General features: G+C 35.1%; 1 protein-coding gene across 1 annotated transcript; it reads left to right on the top strand.

Moving 5' to 3' along the window:
- Positions 1–1,469: 1,469 nt before the first annotated feature.
- LOC139982084 (uncharacterized) lies at positions 1,470–14,133 on the top strand. Its single transcript, XM_071994619.1, has 15 exons — positions 1,470–1,630; positions 3,854–3,930; positions 4,504–4,827; positions 5,454–6,092; positions 6,673–7,017; positions 7,523–7,648; positions 8,064–8,113; positions 8,308–8,350; positions 8,522–10,029; positions 10,345–10,553; positions 10,807–10,883; positions 11,313–11,371; positions 11,765–11,812; positions 12,326–12,355; positions 13,301–14,133. Exons 2-15 carry the CDS (start codon positions 3,867–3,869, stop codon positions 13,334–13,336), a joined length of 3,558 nt encoding a protein of 1,185 aa, XP_071850720.1. The 5' UTR covers positions 1,470–1,630; positions 3,854–3,866; the 3' UTR covers positions 13,337–14,133.
- The last annotated feature ends 1,974 nt before the right edge of the window (positions 14,134–16,107 follow it).

The raw sequence follows: 16,107 nt of genomic DNA, 5'->3' as shown, positions 1-16,107 counted from the left end.
AAAAAAAACTAAAGTGAAAGTCCTCGTAAAAACTTGCACCATAACCGTTATTTCCAATGATGTTACTTATATTGAACTTTAAAACGAAACTGCATTATTTAAATATAAGTGGGTCTATTGTAACGAAACAATGCTTGTCCCTTGCATTTTTATTGATCATTTGTTATATCGAAATAGTCCATGTATTGTGAAGCCGACTACAATAGTTCAAAGCTATTGTTTCATATAGAAAGCCGTGGGCATGCTCAAAATACTGAAACCATAGAATCTTGAAACAAGTCTTAGTTCCATATTTATACATGTTAATACCAGTATTATCAATGTAAGAATGATCAAATCGATGCCGATATCGACTGTCCAACCTCAAAGCTATAGACAATAACCACACAATCATGACGATTTACATTTACGTGTTAATAGACAGAGGTATAGTTTGGTTTGAAACTTTTGTCAACGTTTGAATTGTTTATGTGCTTATTCTCTGTAACATGTGTCAAGATGTAAAGAATTGGTTGGAAGGGGGGGGGGGGGGGGACTCTAGGACTCAAGGTATTGTGATTGTCTTTAACATTAAATATTGATTGCGTTTAGACAATGTTTACCTTGAATATCTAGAGTAGAAGTAATCATTGCACATTTAAAAAGCTAAACCTATACCATAAAATTACAATATGAATAAACATGACTAAGTGCAACCCTTCCAACAACAATTGGTAGTCTTATCTGATGGCTGCTCGAACGCAACAACACGTTGGCTGTAAATCCGTTAACCATAAGGCAATTCCGCATCTGCCTACAAGAGGCCTGACGTACATTAGCAACAATGTGGCTTATATGCCTCCAAGTAGTTACATTTTAATCAATTTCTTTTAATGACTTTTTTAACCACAGCTCATCGAAATTCAACGTTTTTACATTCACAATCAATAGATATATCCCGAAATGTAGACGTAGAGACTTATCTTAAGTGACGTCAACAAGTTTATTAGATAACTGCACTTCAACCACCCACAGAAAGAATATTGCCCTCCTAGCTTCAAAGGATAATGCACAAAAATGCTCTGCTGTCATTGGTCCAAATAAAATCACGTGATGATAAACGCAAAAGAGCAATTTGCTGCAGTGGAGCTTAAAAAATCGTATTGTAAAAGTGCAATTATTTTTTTAATTCTCCACGATATGTTGCAAACATGCAATACGTATAGACATCTTCATATTAAATACTTCGTGTAGAAATGTATAAACTTTCTTATACTCATTTTACAGACCATATACTTAGGAATATACACTGGTGGAGGGTACATAGTCTGCCAGTAGTCGCTCATTTTCATAACAGCATTAGACCAACTGTGAGTTTTGTGGACTTTGCTATCATTATTGTTTAAATAGTAAAATATTCGTAAAGCTTTAAACGACCCGATTGGTTAGTACAGATAAGATGATCAAAGTCAAGTCTGTGTTATATACACCTACTCTCGGTTACACACTGCACGCATAAACTAGTCGTCTGTCATAACGGTAAAACAGGGCGTGTGTATAAATAGCCAAGACAGTTTGATGGCAGAGAATCCTGAAAAATGAGATCATTGCCTTATATGCCAAGCATCATTTACTTCTGTCTAACGTAAAGGTGAGTTTAATTAATACTGATCGTAATAACGTTAAGTTTAATATTTTTATACCAGTGCTGAATCACCCGATTCAGTAGAAGTTACGTGGATCGACGTCACGTGACCGTTACCTCCATTTTGATTATCACTCTTATAATGAAGGTTAAGACTGTCTTTGCCTATCCTGAACTCGTACCGGATAGCAGAATCATTACTCTTGGCAGTTTCGTAACTCTGTTTGATATCAAATGTATTTTACTAGCTGTTCATGTTAGTTAGTGCATTTATATTGTTAAAATGTACAACAAAAGCTGGAAATAATGTTATCGTTGAATTTTACCATTACTGTACATATACTTTTAGGAACTATTCTTGTTGGCGCCGATTTCATAGTAAGAAGCTATGAACTCGCATTATGTTGGTAAAGTGTCCTTTAAGTGTTAGGTGTATGCTTACCGGGGAACAACGTGAACTATTACAAAATATGTCACCGCGTTTAGCGCGAAATAACACATTTATTACATATTGAAGCTATTAAAAGATATAACGTCTTTGCAACAGTGTTATATATATATATATATATATATATATATATATATATATATATATATATATATATATATATATATATATATATATATATATATATATATATATATATAAGAATTGACACATTAAAGGTTCCTTAACATATTTATCAAAACATGAACAGGATTATGTACACTATTCGTATTGTGTTCTTAGTACATTCTAAACACAATCATTCATGAACATGATTTCATGTTGGCTAGTTTATTGCATTTTATAGGTTTCTCAACTTACAGCTAGAGCATACTTTTGGTGGGATGAAGGGAATTGTGATTGTGTCTAATTAGTATGTATATGTCTTAAAAATGTTACCAACAAGATAACAACAAATGTTGTTCCGCAATTATTAATATTGTACCCTCTGAGCACACGGCACCACGTCCATTTTACTATTGTGGCAGCTTTATTGTACAGAAATAAAAATAAATAAAAAAGTTTTGGAAGTTCTTCTTACAGCAGGAGAAACCTATACATGGGGATTGAAGGGAATGTCATAATGCCTGACTATGTAGACTCATATGTCTTAAACACTTTAACAACAAGATAACAAATGGTATTCCACATTTATATTACTCATATTTTATTGACGTGAACATTAGTCCGTCTGTTTTTATTATATGCTATTGTATGATATACAAGTGGTTAAGGCAGCGGACTTGTGATCTAAGGATTGCAGGTTCGAGTCCTGGCCAGACCATGAAGATGTTCCTTGGGAAAGACACTTTATGTCCATTGCCTCTCTTCACCCAGGTGTATAAATGGGGACTTGCGAGGTAACTTGTAAATATAGTTGAGTGCGCAGGTTTGTGTCTGACTGCATCCTGAGGGAAGTCCCTTGGGGGGCACGTGGATGTTGTGCCCCAGGAGAAATGCACACTTTGGAGTGTGGGTGTGACAAATTAACAATAACTAGGCTTAAGTTTTAAAGTCGTGTGAGAGAGCTTGGCTTTGAACAAGACTGTAAATTTCAACTTTAGTCAAAGTTTATCATATAATGAAAGCGGCAGAACTAAAGCAATAACCAATCCATAATAGTTCAATGACATTACCGTAATAATCATCCCCAATGGATTTAATAGCAACATAAAGTGGTTGTAATACCGACAGTGTGATATATCTTGGCAGTATAATATATACATATACTGGTCGTATATAACATACATACACTGCCCGTAATACTCCAATATCATATTCTTAATGGCCAATGCTTTGGCTGTATCTCATGCTTTGCCTGCTGATAATGTATCCATGAAATGCACTTGCCGTCTTTAGGGTATTACTTCCACGTAGACTGGCTGCAATATATCTCAGCATTTACAATATAACATATTGTAGCTAGATCTATGCACTGTTGCATGTATCTATGCGCGGATAGTAATGAAACAATGTTCTGGTCTTAATATGCCCATATAATGGCCACTACAGGTGAATTCCTAGGACACAGTGGTCGAAATCGCTAGTCAGATAGCTAAATGCAATATCAGTCCTGGTATATGGACTTTGAATAGTTATTGTTTAACTTTCAAAACGAAAGTAAACAAATCCTGTATATTTCAAATACCAAAGTTTGTAATCGGTATTGGGTTGCACATACATAATATGAAACATTATATTTCGATATTTGAATATCTACGAAGTTTCATTTGATTCCAAAGCCAGCCTACAAAGATGACATTCAGTTTAACTATCCGGATGCTTTGCGTCATCATGGTGACACAACTGCTTTATTTGCGTAAGTACAGAGATATCAGTTTCTGTCATGCATATTCATAATATAAAGAGTTTAATAATTACCAATACTATTCAGTAAACATATATATATATATATATATATATATATATATATATATTGGGGTATTTTTTATCACTAATACCATTGTTTTCTGTTTTTCTTAGACGGGGTAACACTATCGACATACGATGTAAATGATTTCAAAATATTCATGATTAATGTGTTTGTAGTTTTTATTACATTGCGGCTGTTATTGGAACTTACTTTTTTTTGTCGTAGATGTTTGATTAATGGTTAAATAGATCAGGAATAATATATTTTTACTGCTAAAATGGCAATATGACAGACTCACTGTACTGCACTGCACTATGCAGTCTATACAGCTAGACTGTAATATGTTGACAGAGGTTTACACCCTAGCTCATTCCACAAAACGTATATGAATCCTCTAACGGTTGGTTGTCAATCAAGTATTGTCCATTCATGTACACGATAAACAAACTGAGCTGCAGAGTAACAATGTATTCTCCTTGAAGAAGGTTCAAGTTGCCAATCTGTTTTCTTTCTAAGCAGCTTTATCACGGGGAGACAGCTGTCCTCCTAATGAATACCTTGAAATAGGTCAAAAGGGATATATAGGATGTTTCTTTGAAGATGGATTCACACTTGTTGCCTGGTACAACACCGACGATTTCATCCAGGCAAACGCAGTGGTAAAGCTCAGAGGAGAAGATAAAAGTGGCATTGGTTGGGACTCCAAGGAGTTTGACATTCGCCTTAACGGATCTCTCATTATAAATGAAGTGGATTTCCAACATGAATCAATATTTACAGTTAGGGTTTATCGGAAAACACAAGAATTCCCAACAACGTTCTATATTGACGTGAAAACAACAGGTAAACTCAATACGATTTGCTTAACAACTTTAATTTTATTCTATTAGAAATTGTGTCATATTCTCACAGAAGAAAATTGAAGGCAATTGCAAAATTTCTGCTAATAAAACTGTTCATTTGACCAAATCCATGTATTTATATTTGTTGTCTAAATATGTGTACGCATCAATACTACGGGGTAGTAAGTTAACATACATATTCCGTTGGACATAAAAGATAGTAAAGTAATGTAATGTAAATATATTTTCGTATAGCGCACTACGCACGATGTATCTGTCTACTACTTAAATCATAAAAAGAAAATGATCGAGTAAAAGCAAAATTTATCTTAAAAACCAACAAATCCTAAAATCACAAAATCTTGAAATAGTCTGTCAGAACTCAGCCATAATCTTATGTCAGCTTCAGTTTGCTCAACATTAATATTCTGACATAACAGTTGGTAGCTTTCACATACATAACCATATACATTCGATGGTAACATATGTAATTTAACACTTGTCATAGCAGTTTATCACATGATATGTCAACCATGGTATTACGCTATTTTGTATACATTGCTATGAAGAAAGAGAGATGATCAACTATATTATAACATAGTGTATTGGTGCATTATTTCATTTCAGTGACTCCTAAACAACCATATCCTGTCATATATGATTGTGACGTTCCTTCTGAGATCTGCCACACTGTCTCTAATGAAGATTCGCAGTTAATGTGTGGTGTGTTGGATTCTAGACCAGCCGTACCAGTCATCTGGACCGCAAGGACTTCAGATGGAGATAAAGATATTACATCTAGCTACTACAATACTTCTCATGGACTAATATCAAACTATACTGTGTCATCAATGAATCCTTTTGCTTATTCATCACTCCTTGTACTTCTTGTTTGCCAATCTAATGATCGACTGATGATGCTTAAGAGGACAGAATCGTTTGTATTAGTTGAGAATGAGGGGATAGATCTTTCAACTCACCATCGTAACGAGATAATAGCTGAACGAGGCAAACAAGTTGAATTGTTATGCTCTAATTACTCCCTGGCTTTTCTACTCTGGAAGAAGGTCCCAAGTAATGATATTGTGCTGTATGGCACATTCATTAATACAACAATAACGAAGGTGTTCGAGACGGGTGTCACTCTGGGCAGTAAAGGGTCCGTGGTAATAGAATCGGTGGACATAAGAAATGAAGGTTTATATGCGTGTATTTACAACGACTGGAGGTCTGATGGTATACAACTAACTAGTCTCTCTGTAATCGGTGAGTTTACGTAACATTTATTCCATCATCAACTGTACTCAATGACTTAATGATGAAAAAATCGGACTTAGAGACTTATCGATATCGAATGAAAGACGTCTCGGGGATTGACAAGTTTTGTGTAGAAAAAATATCTACAACGTAAAGACAACTAAGCCTGAGCTAACGAGGTAAAACCTTCAACAACGTAAAACATAATATCACACAAAACGCTTAATTAGTACACATCCGCAAATAAGTAAATTTTCAAGATTTTGAAACAAATGTTACAATCAAATACAATTGTAGATGTCTTGGCTCTGACGAGTTTGCTGAGGCAAACTTCATTATTGATTGACGTGCCATTTAGGTTATATCAACTTAATAGCCATTCTCCCAATCATCAAAATGTTACGTATTGTGATTTTCATTGGCATGATTTGGAACTTCACTTGTCATTTACTTGATTCACGTGAGCACACTATCAACTCATAACAGATATTATTTGACAAAGGGGGATTTATTGTAAATCTGGTTTCCTTATAGTTGAGAGCGATTCATCTTGCATTCACATACACTAATGTCTTTTTCTTATTTTCAGTGTATCCGGAACCAAGTTATCTTAAAGTGGAGAGATGTAATCATGAGACATACTGTACATTGCAAGTTCAACGAACAGGAAGCCTTACGTGTCAAGTGAAAGGGATAAGACCAGTTGTAAAACTCAAATGGAGAGTTGTTCAAGACAAATTTGCAGATCTGTTAACGTTCACTAGTCAAGAGAATAGTGTAACAAAAAACGGGGATACTGCAGATGTGATACTAGTCACTAAATTTGAAGCCCTCGAAACGACTCCAGAGAGACTAGCTGTAGAATGCCTAGCAACTGGACAACATGCTCATTTGTTTCGTCTTACAACAACACTGGATCTAGTGATTATACAAGGTAGTACCATGTAGTACAACGTATTACAGTGTAGTACAATGTAGTACAGTGTAGTACAATGTCGTACAGCGTAGTACACTGTAGTACATTGTAGTACACGGTAGTACACTGTAGTACAATATAGTACAACGTGGTACACTGTACTACAATGTAGTACACTGTACTACAATGTAGTACAATGTAGTAAACTGTCCTACAATGGAGTACAATGTATTTGATCTTCGCATAAACTTGTAACTTATCATTACTTAACAAAAATAAGAAAGGACTGAAATATCGAGACATCAATTGTCATTAACCTGAATCATCCTTCATCGAGAGGCTGTTATCAAATGGAATCATTCTTGTTAGGCTTCCATTAAGACATTAACAAATGAATAAAATATCTACAACTAAGAAGATTATACCTCAAAACATTATCAAACTTCTAAAGTTCTTCTCATATGTAGCAAGTATTGTCGTAACTCATACTTATTGTTCACTTTATATTCACATCGTGTGACAGGTGAGGATCACATCACAGACGAACCAGTCGTTGAAACGAAGGGACCATCGGTGGTCACCGTGGTAATCGCAGTGCTCTCAATAGGAACAATCCTGTCCATTGCAACGGTCTACGTTGTCTATACAGGTAAAGTTATGCTACGTTTGATTACTTTTTACAATACTGTTAGAAATTTAGTAGTTCCTTGTTAACACTGATCAAGCCATGTACATTTGATGAGGACACTGTGGCATCAGAAAGATCCCTACTAGCTAAAAGCATCACGATACATCAAGTATTCATGTTGTGGTAAACCAATTTACTTGCTTGGCAGTGAATAAAGCAGACCAGATAACTTTGTGCATCGGTTTGTGGGTCGGCATGGGGAAAGGAAGGAACTGGTGGGAGAAGGCAACTGGGAAAAATAGCCCAACTCAACCCATGTCCGATATCGATCAAACTAATATTACATTGTTGTTTGATTAAATGATTATTCGTTGGATCAGTTGACACATTGTAGCACAGTGTAGCGCACCACCTTGTAATTCCTCTTTCTCGACAGTTTGCAGAAGACGCCGGATCACGCAGAACGCAGAATATATTGACGATGAGGTATTCTTTTCCATTTTTTCTTTAAACAGAGTCTGCTATTTCAGACCAAGAAATATTTATAATTAGTTAACATATTAAAAGTTGATAAACGTGCTTTGTTTGGTGCAAATATTACCAGGTATCGTAGAACCATGCGTTTTAGTCTACTTCCATCAAATATGTACATTTAAAACTTGTTTTGATTTATTTTTTAGGATCTTCCCATGCTGAAAACACTTCCGCATAGCGATATAACAGGTACGTAAATATAGCGGAATTGTAACGTCTAAGTATCACGATCTATATTCATTAATCCACTTATTACAGAGTTATTATAGAAAATATATAGGGAAAAATGATCTGCAAGTTTAAAAGCATGCATGATTCAAATATTAATATTGAATTTCTTTTTTGGTGCTCTTCCTACAGACAAAAAGAAACTTTTCATTACACAGTTGAAAGGAAGCTATGAAAATCTATTCAATAGCATAAAACCAGTTCCATATTTAGAGGAGAGGTACGCAGTGAACTCTCTTTTTGTAGAGGGCGGTATGGAATGCTTGGTTCAAGACAATTCGATTAGTTGGCAGAGATTAGAATCTTACAAATGCATACAAAGTGATTGCCGCGTTAAATCTACTCGGCGAATCATAGAAGCCGAACCGGGATATGGCAAGTCAACACTTACTCTACAGCTAGCTTATGAATGGTGTGGTGGAGTCCAGGAATCCATCTTAAAGAATGTTGACATACTTATTCTTGTCAAACTCAGACAATTGAAAGGTGTTTCCTCTATTTATGACGCAATTAAAAAGTTTGTCCTGCCAAGAGATTCACGTCTCGTGACCGACGATATCAAAGAAATCCTTAATTCCTGCTCGCCAGAAAAGGTGTTTGTTATACTTGATGGTTTTGATGAGTTTCCTGAAAATGAAAAGAATTCCATATCAGATGTTCTTTACATCATAAAGAGACGCATGTTTGTTGACTTTGAGGTGGTTCTCACTACAAGATCGTTTTGTCTGCCCAAGGAATACGCCCCACAAACCAAGCGAATCAGGTTGACGGGATTCGATAAAACAGCACAAGAAAAGTATTTGCAGAAGGCAGTTACCAAGGACGATGAATCAGCTTCGGTGAGGGTTAAGGAGGCTTTGAAAGATAATCCTATTCTCATTGACCTCTGTCAAGTTCCCCTTTTCTTCGTCATGTTTGCTCATCTTAGTCGCGACAATGAACAGTTACGTAAGTGCACGTCAGTTACTAAGTTCTTTCGCTACATTATCTCGAGCCTTTATAAACATTTCAAAAGAAAGATGGAAGATCAAAATGTGGACAACGTTAATGCGTTTGAAAATAATCATGATGAACTGGACAAACTTGCATTCAGTAGTTTAACTAAGAACACAGGACAGACAGATTGGAGTAAAGACGAGCTTAACGAGTTACTTGGGTCAGAGTTTCTTGATCAGTTTCTCAGCGTCGGAATCTTACGTGAATATGAGAACACTACAGTGATTGATGATCCAGGCACCTTGAATACAAAGAAAGTCAAATTTTATCATCCTCTTTTCTGTGAGTGGTACGCAGCTCACTACGTGGCCGACATTGTGGCTAAACACGCTAAAAGTAAAGCAAACAGTGAAACTTTTCCAGAGATTCTCGAGTCATTAGAGCCAAATAAATTCCATTATATTTACCGTTTTGCATGTGGAATTAGCCAGACGGCAGCCAAGACTATCATTCCATACCTGCAAGATATGAAAGGCCGCGATAGGTTTGCGATGCTGTGTATTCTAGAACAAAGTGGCAAGGTGGATGATATAATTGACAATGTTAAGAACCTTTGCACCAGAGAGATTCATATTAGCTATCAAGACTCAAGACTACTTCAGAGGTCTATTGTACAAATAATGGTGATCGCATCGACGCGCAATGTGAGTAGCTATCACTGACATGCTAGCCATTGTGCAATATGGTTTAAGGCAATTATAAATGAACTTGCACAAGCAGTGCAACTGCTTTGAAAATTAACCAATCATAATTTTTCGATATTCAAACAATTTTATTTTGCTATGGTTATATTTGTTAATTCTGTGCTTTTATGCAGACTAGGTTCATATTAATCATACGATTAATGATATTTATTAGAATATTGATCTTCATATGGTTATGAAGATATTGTTGTTTATTTTGTTATTTCTGTTTTTGTTGTTCTTAAACTTATCTTAACCTTTATTGTTTGATTACAGATTCCCATTGCATCTCTCTGGCTTGAAGACTGCTTTCATGATGTACATATCTCACATGAGGAGATTGTTCTCAAGTCTACCATCAGTCTACCTGTAATGAAATGTCTCAAGGAACTCTGTATAGACGAAAGAGAAATTGAGATGAATCAGGAAGAAATTGACAAAATATTTGATTATGCCAACAAATGCTCAAGTCTACAGACTTTAAAGTAAGCATTGGTGTTGTCGTCGACAATAATTATGATATTATCAGGGAGTTCAAAATCTGAGGAATTATATTCACTCGTAAACATGTTTACCTTAAAAGCCACCTAACGCAAAGCATCCAGTACCTGCCGGTATTTGCTATTTAACTTGTCTTAAAGAAATTGGTTTTAGCTGCTCATGCTTAGGTTCAAATGTAATTATGGTTTGTCAGATGCTGTACTATTTCAGTGTGTTTCATTTCTTTTATTGATGCAGATTCCGGTATTGTCTCCTACCGCAGTCTATTGAAAAGGGAAAACCGTTCCAAGGACTCAGTGATAGAGAAGTGAACGGTGGGTACAATATTTGAGGGTGATTGAGACCATGCATGTACTTACGTTTGAGAACATAAATGTACTTATTAGGTGAACGAGAACGAGAGTGATTTGATGAAAGGCTTTTATGTAGCTACTCAATAATATACTGCTACTTTGATAACATAATTTTAAATGTATTTATTTATTCTGCTTGATATACACAAACGAAGAATCTGAGTCAACTGCAGCGTACTAAACAATAATTAACCAAATGTATATTGTGACGTCATGGTAACGTCACTGTTTATCACACGAAACTACGCCATGGGTCAACGATCCTTACTTGGGCGACTGGAAAGAAGAGGAAGAATAGCCACTAGCACGGAATGAAACAGTAATTTATGGGATTTTAGAACATGAATAGTTAAATAGACATAACTAACTGATGTCAATATTTCATTGCAGTTCTTTGGTATCCGCAATTGACTTGGTACCAACTCGACTTTACCTTTGGTACCTGGAAGGTGAGAAACTGTATACTTTGTTACCCGAAGCTGGCCATAAAATAGTTTGTGAAGTGTTGTCACCCATTCTTTTATTATAGAGAATGTTATGCAGTAGGATGTTACCAAATATCTTCTTCTTAGAGAGTATACAAACAGGCGGTGTTTTGTCACCGATATATTTCTATTGCAGGGAAAGCAGTAGGCTGTTTTCCAGTGCGGCAAGGTCTTTGTTGTATGAATACATCACATTTATTGTCAATCAGTTGCGTTGACGTCACAGTTGGTTACCTCCATCAATTTGAGTGTTGCATTAAATGTTAATAATTACTAACAATTAATGACCCGACTTGATTCTTTCTCAGTCGATCTGGATTCAATGTTATCATGGGAACATTTTCTTTTAATTTACAGTACAAGGATAGTGATTTTCTACTTGACCAACTGGGCTATGACAAGGAGGTAAGCTCTACAAACTTAACAACACTGAAAGGTTACATGATTCATGACTGTAGAATAAATGGTTCACAGTGATACACTATCACAGTTTTGATTTCATGTAAGCATAATTGACCTTTTGTTTTAAGGATGAATATAATATGTTAAAACACGGAAACAAACATCACTTGATTCAACCAAAGTTCAATTAAATTCTTCTGTGTACAGCTTGTGTGTCTATTGTTTTTAAAAACTTTCTATCAAGTTATAGCAGTCATTAATAAGAATATTTAAAAAAAAATCAAGACATTTTTATTTTGTATTGATAGCTAATTAAACATTTGAGTACCTTATGCATGTAATGGCCTCTATTATAAAGCCTAGAAAGCTATATTGATGATTTATGTATGCATATTTACATTGACGTAGACGTGACTAGTGCTAACGTTCATGTTTGGATATTAATATTTTTAGAAAGACTATTTTTTTTATTTGATCGATTTTACCATTTTGATTAACTTTACATTTCTTTTCCAGGCGGACAGCATAAGAGAAATGAAAACCTCGGTAAAAAGTTTAATTTTTGATTCCTCTATTATAATAGTCTACAATATATATATATATATATATATATATATATATATATATATATATATATATATATATATATATATATATTTATATATATATATATATATATATATATATATATATATATATATATAAATATAATACCTATATTATAATGATGTACAATATATTATACTCTATATCAGAAAAAAAGAGGATTTTTTTAAAAATAAATACAGCCATCAATAACCGATTAATTTAAGGCACTGCTGACATATTTGGTTCTCTTTCTTTATATAAAACATAGAACTATATATTTTATTTCAATCTAACTAAACAATAACTGCAATGTAACCGCTGTGATAAAAAAAAAACGCTCGCAGAAATAAAAACCCAGAGAGTAAGCCGGAGAGAGAGGACATGCACATATCGGTTTTTGGTATATTTAAAACGTTAATACACAGATCCGGTTAATCGGATTGGCTGGGATAAAAGGGTTGAGGCTAAGGGACACCCCTCGCTAATGTACAACATTTACCCATAGTTTTATGAGTCTGCTATCGAATACGTGGCACATCGATACATGTCAGAAAGATTAATAATTAGTGTTAATATACTCTGTGTAATATATCAGAGAACCTTAGCGGTGTCCCCGGGGTGTGGAGGAGGGGGTGACAAGAATTTTGGATCTGAACTATTTCAGAGGCTCCGTGTTGTCTCGCACCTTGCTCATTACACTAAAATAACTTTCAGAGGAACTAATCAATTTTCTACGGAATACACTTTGAAGTTTTTACAGTGTTGGGCCAGTGCCTCCATCTCGCCCTCCGTACGGACGCCCACCTCTACGGAATACATATGGACATGTTTGGTTACTGAGTTTATTTCTTTGACAGTTACCTGTTTTAATATGTTATTTCACCGAATCTTTCTTGTTTACAGCTGGCAAATGGCAAACAAAGTGAAGAGGGAATGTAGGCAAACCAGGCTATCATGACGTCAACAGGAAAACTTACAAAGGGACCATCATACAATTAGTGTACAAGCAGCGGATACAGTGGCCTGTTCAAGAATATTTCTGGCTTTTGCCTTTTATCGTACACATTACTCTTGAAATGTGACACCGTTTGGTAGAATAACGCACATACGCTCCTTCAGGCGCGTTACACCAAATCAGTCATTATCGTTTCATAATTTTCTCTTCTACTATATTTATCAATATTGTTTAAGTACTACTTATGCAGTTTTGAGGTCAGCAATGATTATCTCCAACCTAAAATCGATTAATAAATTTCTGACCGGATATCGGAAAACATGACGTATGCGATATTTTGCCAATACTATACATAATAACACATATATAATAGGTTATTGGACAAACAGAGCTTGACTGTAAATATTATTGCATTATTATCTGTGGTAAGTTATGCAGATATAAACTATACGAAACGTCACAGCAAAGTACCTATGAGAGATGCATCTGACGTACATCATGTAATATCTCACAGTTATTATTTTTATTATTAAGAACATATTTTTGGGGAATATAATCATTGCCTCATTAGCATACCATATATTATGTTTTATGTTACTATATAACATGCATGTATTAACATACAAGAACAGTGTTCTGATTTACAAGCAGATTGCTGCAATCTCGTGTAAAACTAAAATAATTGTGTTTTATGCACTTTTTATTTTAATTGTACATACTTTCCTAATCTGAAATACTTTTGAGCACGTGATTCAATGTATTGTGTATTGCTTCTACTTTTTTTTTATTCTCTTTGTCTTCTCAATTAATCTTTACGCTTAGTTTGTTTTGATCAAAATGGCGGTAGAAGCAGCCTTCCCACTCTCGCAATATATGCTTTGTAGGCCTACACAATCGCAGTCCTGATACGTTGACTGATACACACGCCTCTGTGTTTATGTTAGGGCTGGGACCGTGACTTTAGTATACTGTACGCTATAAGGCAACCACAACACGATGGGCTCAGTCGCTTTTAAATTTCGAAACCAAACTGCTACTTCCAGTTGGTATATTTCATATAATGTTCTTCTTGATTTATACACTAATCCTCATGCGATGTATGGAGCATATAGACGTCTATATGCAATGAAAGCCACTTACCGAATAATTGACTTACTGGTAAATCATGGCAATTTCATGTTTACGTAATGTGACCATGTAAAGTTTTAACCATGAGAGGAGGGAATCTTGAACGCTTTTATCTCACTCTTTAGTCAACAAGGCACAAACATCCTACGCTGTTATTCGATGACATATAATTGTCAGAAACAATTTCAGTAAGCATACAGTTTATTACACTTGAACATCCAACCAGCAAAATCCATATACGTGTGCACTGTCAGTTTCTTATCTTAACAAAAGGTTCCTGTTCTACGAAGTTTCTAAGGGTGCATGAGCTGGTGAGTGAATTTGACTATATATGCTACATTACAGATAAGTATTACAATGCGATAAGTTACTTGCAAATGAGAACCGTTCTAAATTTTAAGATTTTCTTTTATGATGAATCCGAAGAGCAAGCAATATGCTGTTGTGCGTGACGATAGCACATATCAAGCCACGCATCGCAGCCGTCATCAAAACCAATGAACTTTGCCTTGCATGATGATAATATTTCTTTTATCAGTGTAAAGAATTGCTCTCCGCTGTACATGTGTTTACATTCCCTTGCAGTGCGCCACTCTAAACTGAACGTTAATACCTGCTCTTGATATTAAATCTTGGTTGAGGTAGAGTCATAAATATCCGTTAAAGGTTAATAGATCAGGGTCCTCACAACTACTATAAATATATTGTTAAAGAACAAACAATAACTTCTGAAGTGTTTTTTACAGTCTGACTGTCATCTTTATAGTTCAAGTGTTATGTATTAAGGAAGGCTTGTCTATTGAAACAAACTTCTTTCACTATCATTGCAAATACAGTGCACTGACTACTCTACACATCTAAATATGATCGAAATGAACTGTTACACAACGAACGTTGGTGGGAGTTGGAACAGGATAGAAAAAGAGATAGTGGGAGTGTGTGGAGTGCAGCAGGGAGGGGAGGTGGGGTTTGTTTGGGAGGGGTCGGAAGGGGGGATGGTAGGAGGAATATGGTCGCAAATGACTTACCAAATGATTGACCTAACTGACGCTAGGGTAAATCTATAGTTATACCCATTAAAAACATGCAATTGCATTACATGATATTGTTAATGCATATATAATTAAGGCAGGCAGAGAGTACATGACGCTTCATTCAATTTAGAGTATCATATACTAACCATATTCTTGATAATCCTTACCCATTATATGTTTCGCAAACCATATTCTTTGTCTGCGAAATCGATCTATTTCCAAGGTTGGAGAAGAAAGTTACCGATGCAAGCCCCCTATTAACATAAATATCCTAAAAACAAACGCAAATTAATCGTAAGATTTTGCCCCCTTCTGAAATTCAACTCCTAACCCCTCCACCCAACCCCAACCCGGCCTACTGTATTACTTTACTGAAATTACTTGTAGTTATTCTAATAAATATATTTCAAGAGTCTGTTTGTAAACATAAATTTTGTTTTATTTCTAATATTGCATATATCACATTTATATAGACATATTATTTTGCTAAATTTGTTTCTACGGTGAAGCCGTTTTATCATAAATGATAATATCGATCCCGTCTGCAGTAATAGTTTCATTGTTTTTATAATTTATTCATTTACAAGCCTCGC

Source organism: Apostichopus japonicus, chromosome 16 (genome assembly GCF_037975245.1).
Source record: "Apostichopus japonicus isolate 1M-3 chromosome 16, ASM3797524v1, whole genome shotgun sequence".
Lineage (NCBI taxonomy): Eukaryota > Metazoa > Echinodermata > Holothuroidea > Aspidochirotida > Stichopodidae > Apostichopus > Apostichopus japonicus.
The sequence above is the reverse complement of the archived record's forward strand: the minus strand, read 5'-3'. Positions and strand labels throughout refer to the sequence as shown.

What these genes read in the sequence shown, in the direction of transcription:
- LOC139982084 (XM_071994619.1), top strand. Translation starts at nt 3,867, where the DNA reads ATGACATTCAGTTTAACTATCCGGATGCTTTGCGTCATCATGGTGACA. An exon ending in GGTCTACGTTGTCTATACAG is followed by an intron (nt 7,649 to 8,063) that starts GTAAAGTTATGC and finishes CTTTCTCGACAG; the next exon opens with TTTGCAGAAGACGCCGGATC. An exon ending in AACTGGGCTATGACAAGGAG is followed by an intron (nt 11,813 to 12,325) that starts GTAAGCTCTACA and finishes TTTCTTTTCCAG; the next exon opens with GCGGACAGCATAAGAGAAAT.